Below are 11,567 nucleotides of genomic sequence, written 5' to 3' on the forward strand. Positions count from 1 at the left end.
AGCCAGTTTAGTGTAGTGCGGTGTTTCACAACCTTGGTGACTTTAGGATGTGTGGACTTCAACTCCCAGAATTCCAATGCTGGCTGGGGAATTCTGGGAGTTGAAGTCCACACATCTTAAAGCTGCCAAGGTTGAGAAACACTAGAGTAGTGGTTAAGGCACCAGGCCTGAAACCAGGAGACCTTGAGTTCCAGTCCTGCCTGAGACATAAAGCCAACTGGGTTATCTTGGCCAGTCCTTCTCTTTCAGCCCTGGGAAGAAGCAGGTCAGGGCAACCCACCTCCCAAAACTGCATGAACTTCTCCAGGCAGTTGCCAGGAGTCAACGCTGACCTGAAGGCACACACAACCCTCCCCAGATTTAGCTTTTTTCCTTCTTCTTTAGCTCACGTTTTTAATTTCTTTTGTTTAATGGTTCTTTCTCCTGTAAACTCACAGTAACACCCTTCCTTCAGCACAGTGACAGGGTAGACACTACAAACTCCCTGTGGGTCATTGTCTCTGCCCACAAGAGGTAGAATCCATAGCACATATAAAACCTGCGAGGGAAAAAGCAAAAAAGAAATAAGATTTTGATGTAAACTCATATAAAACGAGTTTACATCAAAATCGTATTTCTCCATTTCTAGCAGCAATCCCCGGACAGGCTGACAGTTTTTGTGCTGATTTTCAGATGTTTTATGCAGCCAACGGTGTTGCTGAGTTTTGCTACTTAGCATCAAGGCTTCAGCAGAGGAGGCACAGTAAGATTTAAAATGGATTGGTCTATATGCTTATTTCTGTATCTTTATTTTGACTCTGTTCCTTCCTTATGTTTCTGTTTTATTTGTAGCTGAAGGCCATAAGAAATAAAATGGAATATCATTTCTTACTCCTTTTCTGCACTTTGGACAATGCCCCTAAACTCAGAAGGGAATAATGTGATGTAATGGCAGCTCTGTATGCTTTAAAAGAAAGACAAGACCACAGGGTAATCACAAAATTATCTGACTGTTTTGATATAATAAAAAATGTAATTTCTCAGAGAGGGACACCCATAAATCTGGATAAATGATAGAAATAGATATAATTCTTATTCTGAAACCAACATACTAGGAAAACAACATTTCAACCAGAGGGGTTACCACCCAACCTGGAGGAGAATCTTATCTAGGTTTTTGTCTCACAGTGGGATGACACCAATGCCCACATTTGCACAATTGAGTTTTCTCACTTTGAATGACATCATCATCATCGTCGTTGTCATCCAATTATTTAAAAATAAAGACTTCCTCAAGTCAATCTTGACTCCTGGTAACTTCAGGGACCTACCAAAGTTATTTTTTGTTGCAATACAGAAGTGGTTTGCCACTGCCTTCTTCCAGAATGTTTTATGTCTATAGCCCAGGAAAGTCTCTAACTAATGCCCAGGGTCTCCCATTTAAATATGAACCAGCTCCAACCCTGCTTAGCTTTTTCAAGAACAACCAAGATCAGCTAGGTGTTATCCCCAGCAGTAAAGGAAGCAGCTTGAGACCTGTACAGTAGGACACACATTTCCAAAGGTAGAAAAATCAACATCAGCCATCCAAGAAGCAAATAATCAACAGCAAATGATCTTCTCCTGTTCTCTAAGGCAGCTCTCCTTAGTGGGTTGCTTGGGGAACTCTAAGGGTTGAGTCCTGGGGAAGACAGGTCTGAGGTTTGAAATCAGGTTGATCCTCAGCCATCTGTTGGAGGGGCTGTAGCCAGAACTCTCTTTCAAATCATATTCCTAATAGGGCTGTGCAAATCCTTTGAAAAGAGCCGGCTTGGGGCAGGGGTTAAAGGCATCAGCCTAGAAATGGGGAAGTTGGGAGTTCTAGTCTCACCTTAGGCATGAAGCCAGTTGGGTGACTTTGGGCCAGTCCCTCTCTCTCGGCCCCAGGAAGAAGGAGGCAACGGCAAATTCTGAGAAATGTTACCAGGAGTCAAGGCTGACTTAAAGGTGCACACACACACAAAATCCTTAGGAAGAGATGCTTCAGAATGCCCAAACCACCCCTTTTTAAATCGCTAGAGCAGCCCAAACTTTTTCTAGCCTTGCACAGCTGCTTTGGAAACTGTTCCCAGCTGTCTCTGCATCTGTGTGCAGGTAATGCAATTTCCATTCACTGAGAAAAAGGGTGTCTGCACAATCTGGGCTTCTAAGGCAGTATTTCTCAACCTTGGGAACTTTAAGATGTGTGGACTTCAACTCCCAGAATTCCCCAGCCAGCCAAGTCCACACATCTTAAAGTTCCCAAGGTTGAGAAACACCGTTCTAAAGAGTGATTGTGCAGTGGTGCAATCCCACTACTGGGATCTTAAGTGTGAAATTCTCTTCTGTGCGAGAATTTGTAATCCATTTGTAATAAGTCTCTGGATCGGCAGAATCCGTTTCTTCCTGTGTGCCTCCAGGATGGGTTTGGGGGATGATTCCAACCAACCAACCAACCAACCAACCAGAACTTTGGGGCCCTGGCACCATTTCTCACAGAGTTCTTGCTCAAAGCAACCACCCTTCCACTGCCCCTCACTGCTGATTTGTTATTATTTAAAAAGCTGTCACTACGGTTTGGAATTACACCGTCCTGCATATCGCGCTGCACTTCTGAAGGTTTCCTCGATATGATGCTTGTGATTTTCCTCTAAACAAGTTTCACCCCTCCGAGGGACCAGCCCAGCAGCCTGGGTTAAAATGTTCTTTTCAGACTTATATGGGTTTTCTCATGGGCGCTAAGGCCTGCCTTTTGGCTGAACCGCCTCTCGCAGTGAGCACACTTGTAGGGTTTCTCTCCCGTGTGCAGCCTCATGTGGGTCATGAGATTCCCCTTCTGGTTGAAACCCTTCCCGCACTCGGAGCAAACAAAGGGATTCTCGCCCGTGTGGATCCTCTCGTGGATGAGAAGCCTAGATCTCTCCGGAAAGCTTTTCCCGCAGTGAATGCATTTGTACGGTTTCTCTCCACTGTGCAGCCTCTCGTGGATGGTCAAGTAATGTTTCTGGTTGAAGCTCTTTCCGCAGTCCGGGCACCTATACGGCCTCTCTCCCGTGTGCGCTCGGATGTGTTCCCGTAAGACTGAACCAGATCCAAAGTTTCTGCCGCAGTAGGAGCAGTTAAACGAAGACTCTCCACAATGGATACTCAGATGCTCCTTGAAAGTCAAAGCGCAGCTGAAGCTTTTATCACAGTGGGGGCATTTCGTGCTTCCCAGTCCTGCGTAAACTCCCTCCTGGGTTATAAGGGCCTGGGTGGGGATCAAGCTGCTCCCACCGTGGGAAGACAGATAGGATTTCCCTGCGGTATCTACATTCTGATGCTTCAGAAGATCAGAGCTTTGTCCAAAGTTCCCTCCGTGGTCCAGCTTGGTGGGCTGCAGCTTGCCACACAGGACTCTCTGCTGTTCTGTAGCACTGCCCGTCCCTTGGTCATTTTCAGCACAGAAAATCGTCCTGTCCATCCCTTTCTCAGGACCCAGCTCCTGTGCATTCCCCACTTCGTTCTGACCTTCCAATGTTCCTCCATTCTTACAATACTGGAAGTCCCTGTTTGTTCCCAGAGAAACATCCTTGAGTTCCACGTGTTCTCGTCCTTTGCGATGGATGGAATTCACCTCTTTCCCCCACGCCTGATCATTATCTGCAGAAAGAAAACAGAGATTCTTATCCAGGATCTGCACCCTCCCTCCCCGCCCTTTTGAAACAGAAACAACACAGTTCACTAACAGAGCACTCTGGCAGATGGAGGAAGCCATGTGACTTATTGATCATTGATTGATTAGCATGATTTATTGAACATGCTAAGTTTCAAAGTAAAATGGTTGCAGAATTGCTTAAGGACAAATGATAGAAAGCCATTATTTGCACGGCTGCGGTATAGGAGTGGGCAGAATTCCTTTGGGATAATTTATGGGGGGGAAGGCACATAATTTATGGGGGGGATGGAGGCGCTGAAAAAAACGTACACAGACTTTGGAGGAAGACCCTTGGAAGATGACAGCGATAGATATCTGAATATTTCTGGACTGATTTTATAAATAACAATGTTTTAATGTTTTTAGCATTGTAAGCCTCCTCAAAGGCTGAGGAGTTGGCAGCACACAAATTATTGGAATGAAATAATAAAGTGGATTGTCTAGAAGTACCTCTGGAACATGATATCAGCATTTTTTTAAAAACCGCCAAGTACTGTTTTGCTCTTCACTTAAAGCAGCTTGCATTTTTTAAAAAGAGGTTTACATCTTTGATTTTTTTTAAAAGGTTTTGTTTGGAAACCGCCGTCCCCCTTGACAGTGCTACTGTAGCCTGAAATACGCTTTTAAAAATAGACAGAAGTCAACATGCTTGGCCCTAGATCTTTTTTTTAAGAGTAAAGTTTAGCCTCCCCCTGATGGCATTTGATGAAGAAGACTCTAGTCCAAAGTCTGGTGGCACAAGACATAGAAGAAGAGGAACTGGTGTTTAAACTTCCAAGAGAGAGGGAGCCTTACTCAGCCAAGTTGCCTCCTTGCCCTGTCCTTCCTCGGCTTCTCTGCTGAGCTGGCCAGTCCAGCAGTCCATCAGCAGAACCTGGCCCATCTCAGAAGGTTCCACAGCCTCCTCTGCAACTGGTCTGGGCACCTGAAAGAGCATCCAGGAGAGAATTAGTTGAGAAGGTAGGACTTGAAGACAGGGAGGTGGCAGACATCCAGAGATCAGTGAGCCTTTTCCATTTAGGATGAACGAAAAGAACCGGTCTAGGAATCCTCAGTGCCTACAGAGGGAGGCTCAGTCAAAATGGGCAAGATGGTGGACCCAGCATTGTGGTGCAATGGGGCCTACGTCACAATGGGACGTCCACCATCTCGCCAACTCTGATCTCTCCCAGTGGGGGGTGCTGCCTGGAATCCTGGAAGCTAAGTCTTCAAAAATGTGTGTGTGTGTGTTTTCTTGATTAAATACATAGGGCAAACAGAAAGAAACGAACGGTACGGAAAGTTAGAAAACAAAAAAGAGAATTAATTTAATTTATTCAGTTTAGGTGCCGTCCAACTCTGGATGGCTTACAGAATGACAATTAAAGGAAACCAATAGAAAAAGGAAACCAGAATAGGGTATATGGTCATGGATACATACATAAACACATATAAAAGTTTTACATAAGTATTTCTATGAAGGCTAGCCAGTCCTGGATCCTAGCCTCTTTGCCATTTTAAAAATTCCTGAGAATGTGGGGAGGGGAGCTGGGAGGAGGGAGTGTTCAATATGCAGGAATGAAGAAATTCAGGATTTTTACTTAGGTTATTCTCAGTTCAAGAATCCAACAGTGTGCCAAAAAAGCAAGACACAGAGAGAGGGATGGAATGACCCCCCCCCCCCCGAACTGACTTCTGAGGACCCAGCACACTCCAAAGGCACTGAATTCACTCGCTGCTGAAGGGGCAGCCATCTATACCGCAACATCTCGTGGCGGCTCACACTTTTAAACCGAGGTCAGTTTTAAAAGAGGAAATGCTGTCACACTGCTGAGGGGCAGTGCTTGCCCAGGTCACAAAGGAGGGCAATAAACCTTGAGCTACGGCTGGTTTGAGGAAGCCCAACTTGGGGTCCTCCCTCGCTCCATCACTGGCTGGAGAAAGTTCCTCCAGAGCAGGGGCATCCATGGTGCACATGCATTGCGAGTGCGAGAGGTGCAACATATAAAGGGTCAGGCTTTGATTGGATGATGTCACGACTGCCACCTTGCCTCTTTCAGCCCCGTCCCACCCCGTGGCTTCAGGGGCCCTAGATCATCTTCCCACCTTTTGCTCCAATTTCTCAGCCTCGTGCCGCTTCAACAGGAAGTCCTCAGCCAGGGCCACCGCCTGGGTGCAGCTGCCAGGCTTACGGTCCCTCACCCAGCTCTGCATGGCCACCGGCAGGATGCTGAGAAACTGCTCCAGGATCAGCAGTTCCAAGATCTCGTCTTTCGTGCGTCTCTCGACTTTCAGCCACCGGCAGCAGAGCTCCCGCAGTTGCCCGTAAACGCCCCTCGGCCCTTCTGTGTCCTGATAGCGGAGCTGCCGGAAGTGCTGGCGCTGCCTCTCCCGCGTGGCAGCCTCCTCTTCCAAGATGGCTGCTTTCACCTTCCCATAGTCTCCCCTCTCCTGGGCGTGGAGGCTGCCGAAGGCTTGCTCGGCCTCTCCGCTCAGGGCTGGCCGGAGAAAGGTCACCCACTTGTCCCGAGGCCATCGGCAAGCGGATGCGACTTGCTCAAAGGAGGCCAGGAAGGCCTTGGCATCGTCCCAGGGAGTGAGCCGCTCAGACAGCTGTGGAGTCCCCCACTCTGAGTCTGGCGCCTGCAGGGTCCTGAGGAACTCCTGCCATTGGGCCTCCCAGAGGTCTTGCAAGCCCTCGGTGGGCTCCTGCTTCACGTGATGTGGAGGCGCCTCCATCAGAAGCTCTTCAGTGCTGGCCATCTGTGCAACCAGTGGGGCTTTGGGCAGACCTTCCATTCTTTCCCAAGCACCAGGTCCTGTTGCCTCCTGCTCATCCATCTGGGAAATGGAGGTTGCTGTCCCTTTCTTCCCACTGTCTTGTCTTCCAGGTTCCTGGCACTTCTTCTCAAGGTAGTGCAGATCAGCTGGCTGGGAAAAAACAAGAGGGGAGAGATGTCTTCAGTCATGGAGGGGGGAGACTCTACAGGTAGTCCTCGCTTACCGACTGCTTGTTCAGCACAGCTTGAAGTTACAACGGCACTGAAAAAGTTTTGCGACCGGTCCTCAAAGTTGCGGTCATTGCAGCATCCTTGCAGTCACGTGATTGCAATTCGGGCACTTGGCAACCAGCATGCATTTACGATGGTTGCAGCGTCCCACGATCACATGATCGCCAATAACGTCCTTCCCAGCTGGCTTCCAACAAGCAAAGTCAGTGGGGAAGCTGGCAGGACGTCACAAGTCCCAGTCATGTGACACTGTACTTAATGACTGCAGGTAATGTGCTTCACAACTGCAGCTGGAACTGATGTCGTAAGTCGGGTGCAGTGTGGAAGATAAGGCTGCTTAGAAAAATTGCAGGCCCCAATGTGGCCTTCTCCCCAGCGTCAGCCAATAAAGCCGCAACCTTGAAACAGGCATGGGAGGAGATGGGAGGAGAACAGAGGAGACGCACGTGTTTTGGAAGCTCTGCGGCCAGTAGCAGAGAAAAGCAGTCAAATAAAAGAAGGCATTTTTCCTTCACAGAGACTGGATGGTCCAGAGGAAAAGAAATCTAGAGGCAGAGCAAGGAAAAGCGCAGGTATAAAAGCACAATGTGGAAAGTTGCACGTACTCTACCTGCTGGCCAGCAGCAGAGAAGAAAAAAGCAGAAGAAATTCCAGAGAGAGGAATTAAGGCAGAACAGGGTCTGTAAGAAGAAAACTTTGCTATATAATAATACTATAGGGCAGTGTTTCTCAACCTTGGCAATTTTAAGATGGGTGGACTTCAACTCCCAGAATTCCCCAGCCAGCCTTGCTGGCTGGGGAATTCTGGGAGTTGAAGTCCACCCATCTTAAAGTTGCCAAGGTTGAGAAACATTACTATAGGGCATAGAAGAAATACTATAATAGTAATAGTAATTCAATAGTAATATTGTTATAGTAATAGTAATTAGCATAGTAATATAGAAATAATAGTCATAGAATAGAATATAGGGTAGAGCAATAGAAAACACTCACATATAGACTTGTGAGTTTCATATTTCACTTTTGTATCTTGTTTTTTTCAAAATAAAACATTTCTCCAACCCTTATATGGAGATATAAAAAACACCTGTCCAGAGTCCAGTGCTTCTGTGGCTCTTTTGAGTCTGTGTCAGTATAATTGGCTATAGTTTAAAAAAGAACCTGTGACACACAGTCATGTGATGTTTCACTTTATGACCGCATTGCTTAGCGACGGAGTTGCCAGTCCTAATTGCAGTCAGTTAGAGAGGAGTACCTGTACTAATGGCAAAAAGCAAGAACAAAGCATCATGGATATTATTTCTCAAAGGCTCTGAGCTATGCTGTTCCCTGTTTTAACAATTTTATCTCAGTCTGATAGACAATCATAAAGGTTTTTTTTTTTAATATAACCCAATGTTAGCTAGGTGCTAGGTGCCACCACCTGCTGAGACGTGATGAAACACATGGCCATTATATTGCAGTTAATCTATTCAATCTAATTAATTTAAATTATGTTCAATTAACTTAAACATGTATTTGAGAAAATCAAATTTAATTTTTATCATGCCCCTGGCCACTTACTTCTCTTGGCACTGCCACTTTATGAAATGTGACCCTCAGCTTGCCCCACAAAAGCCATATGTGGTTCTTGGTTCAGTAAAAGATTGCTCTGCTTCCTCCTCCAGAAAGCATATAAGGTAGCCAGTATAGAATTTTGGTAGCAGAGGTACCAAAATTCAGAATACACAGAATTTTGGTACCTTTTTCAGGATACATATTGTTGATTTTGCCTAAAAGAGGACAATATGTATCCTGGAAAAGGTGTAAGAGGAAAGAAATAGCTTTCTGTCAGGATAACATTAAGTTCACGAGGCAGATGAGGAAATATGAAGTGACAGCAGGCTGACACACATTGGGATGTTTTGTACACATACTTTTTAACATGATGTTTATATTGTATTCATGCTGTTGTAGAGGTGTATGGAGAAAATTATGTTATGTGGACACCAGCTTAGCCCAGAAACACTGGAGAGAGTGAGAAAGAAACTGAGGATTGCTTCACCTTGATGGTTCTTTGCATAAGAGCGGGAAGAGAGAGAGGCTTTCAAGATTCTGTTATTATATTTTGCAACAATAAAGTAAAGTTCCAGTAGTCTTTGTGGATTCTCTTTCCTGACCTGGTCCACTTCAAAGGGCTGACAGCTATGCATGCTGCCCTGGAGTGGTCACACGGCCCTTACATTGAATCTATAAACATTCTGTTTAAAAAATATCTAATAAGCTCCAATACTGAACTTCGTTCTTCATCTCAGAAAGCAACACAAAGCAGCACAGCCTAAATTAACTCGCAGGCAGGGAGAAAGCAGACAATGACCCAATCCTACCTAAAGAGAGATGCTGAGCAGGCTGCACGAAGGGTGCATCGATAGGCTTCCCGAAGTGTGGCTAGAAAAGGACTGTTAGTAGAATTTTATGTATGTGTGTACATATGTCTTGCAATGATTGGTATGCTACCTAATGTAACTGAATACAATTTCCTCCAGTGCAGAAAGGGTGTAAACCTCAAGTAGCAGATACAGTGGTACCTCTAGTTACGAACGCCTCTCCTTACGAATTTTTCAAGATACGACCAGCTCCGGCCCCAAAAATTTACCTTGACATGCGAACTCCGCCTCTACTTACGAACCGGATCCGCGGCCATTTTCCCTGCTGACACGCGGTCGCGGCTTCCTGTGAGCGAGATCGTGGTAGCAAGGAGACGTTCAGTGAGGCTTGTGGTGTGTTTTGTGGCGTTTGGAAGGTTTTTGTGGCGTTTGGAAGGTTTTTGAGGTTTAAAAATAAAATGCATATGTTTCAGAACTGTTTAGCCGTATTTACATTGAACCTTATGGGGGAAATTTACCTCGGGGTGCGACCAAATTCGGAGGACGGATTAGCCGTATTTACATTGAACCTTATGGGGAAATTTGCCTCGTGCTGCGACCAAATTCGGAGGCGGAACGGATTAACCGTATTTACATTGAACCTTATGGGAAACTTTACCTCGACTTGAGACCAACTCGAGTTGCAACCAGAGTCACGGAACGGATTAAGTTTGTAACTAGAGGTACCACTGTACAAAGATTTTCCTCTTGCTCTGAAGCTGGATAGGAAGAGTATTGATGGCTCTGACCTTTAGAGTTGGAGAAGATGCCTGAGAATACTGTGGACAGCCACGGAAACAAACTAATGGATCACAGAACAAATCAACCCAGAGTTCTCACTTGAGGCACAAAGGACCAGGTTCAACTTATCCTACTTCAGACACGTGATGTGAAGACCCAGCTCCCTGGAGAAGGCTCTGATGCTGGGAAAGGTGGAAGGAAAGAGGAGAAGAGGAGGACCTGCAGCAAGGGCATAGATTCAGATACAGTGGCAAAGACCAGGTTAGGGATAGAGACAGTGACCATACATCCTTTATTATAAAGGACAGTCCTTTATTTCAGAAAGCTGCCCTTTAGATTAATTTAATTAAATTATTTATTTTCTTGGTTTTGCTCTTGAATTTTCCTCCATAAAGCCAAGTTTTAAACATAGACAATTTATTATTTTGTTTTAATCCTTATGAACCTCTTTCAGATTTGCCCCCTTTTCAGATTTGTCCTTTATTTTTTCCAAGAAAATATGGTCACTGTAGGGGTAGATCAACACGGAGAAAATCTATCTATGTGGTTGCTAATAGTTGAAAAATACTTGATGGCATGTAATCAATCCAAAACTCCAGATATCACTCCTAAGGTGCTGAAGTCAAAAGCTGGCTACATAGGGCAAACCAATAGGTTTATAAAATGGAAGGCAGGTGTGCTATCACGATTTCCTAAAGGAACCTCCACATCCAGGTGCAGACTACCATAAAATTTCCGATGCAAAGAATGCATACTTTCCCGGAATGCCTCTTCCCATTCCACCCTGGAATGCCTCTTCCCAGTCCACCTCTAGTAGCGTTTCTCTCCAGCTGCCTCTGCCTGCCTCTTTTATAGCATCTCTTGGAATTTCTTGTTCTCCCCCAGCCTCTCTTTCAAAGCCAGCCCTTTATCCCCCCTTTTCAGCAACTCACTTCTCCCTGCAATGAAATGCCTCCACTCTCTAAGCCAGAGGAGACTCTTCCACAGACGCGGATTGTTGCCAAAGCTAAGAAGATACAGTATTCAAAAGTGAGATTCCCACCAGGAAGAGGTGGGGAAAAGGGCACCGGAAGTGGCTTCACCCGCTCTTCTGCACGGCACTTCCGGTAGCTTTCTGCAAGCGGAGACCGAGGATTCTTTCTCCACTCTAGGAGAGTTCAACTCAATGAATTTAACCCGTTCGGGGCATCTCTGAGATAATACTGTAGTCGGTCCATTTATCCCCTACTTTACGTCTCTCAGATGAGTTGGACTACAACTGTCAGCCATGTGGCTGAGGATGATGGAGATGAGTCGCTGGGAGAGTGGGCGGCCCTATACATTTAATAAATAAAACCTTGTCACCTGGCATCTTTAGATGGGAGGGTGCTGGGTTGCAGAAGGCTAGCCCAAGGTGTGTTAAAAGCTGCTTCAGATCAAGGTCATCTCCATAACACAGGCATCCAATTAGCCTTCTTGGCTGCCTAATGGACATGACGCGCCACTGTTTTTCTCTGGTGTGTTTTTCATCTTCCCAGTCTAGTCTACAACCTTGAGATTTCTTAGTGATCTCCCATCCCAGTGCAATTAATTCCCCAAGACGGGTGTAACAGCGTGTTGGAAAGTACTGTGGATATTTTCTCATCTACTTTGCACCCCGCACACTCCTAACCAATCCCTGTATTCAGATCAGAGCAACCACATATGCTTCTCAATTCATCAAGCATTAAAAAAAAAAAGTGTTAACTGACAAAGGGG

General features: G+C 45.7%; 1 protein-coding gene across 1 annotated transcript; it reads right to left on the minus strand.

The window, feature by feature from the left end:
• Window positions 1-993: 993 nt before the first annotated feature.
• Window positions 994-10,886, minus strand: LOC112541890 (uncharacterized). Its single transcript, XM_025173220.2, has 4 exons — window positions 10,763-10,886; window positions 5,780-6,604; window positions 4,490-4,619; window positions 994-3,639 (listed from the first exon to the last, which is right to left on the minus strand). The coding sequence occupies exons 2-4, from the start codon at window positions 6,512-6,514 to the stop codon at window positions 2,693-2,695; spliced, it is 1,812 nt and encodes a 603-aa protein (XP_025028988.2). The 5' UTR covers window positions 6,515-6,604; window positions 10,763-10,886; the 3' UTR covers window positions 994-2,692.
• Window positions 10,887-11,567: the final 681 nt, after the last annotated feature.

The sequence above is a fragment of the Python bivittatus genome, unplaced genomic scaffold (genome assembly GCF_059951505.1).
Source record: "Python bivittatus isolate LINGU-HERP-01145 unplaced genomic scaffold, Pbiv_v1 ctg000810_np1212, whole genome shotgun sequence".
Classification (NCBI taxonomy): Eukaryota; Metazoa; Chordata; class Lepidosauria; order Squamata; family Pythonidae; genus Python; species Python bivittatus.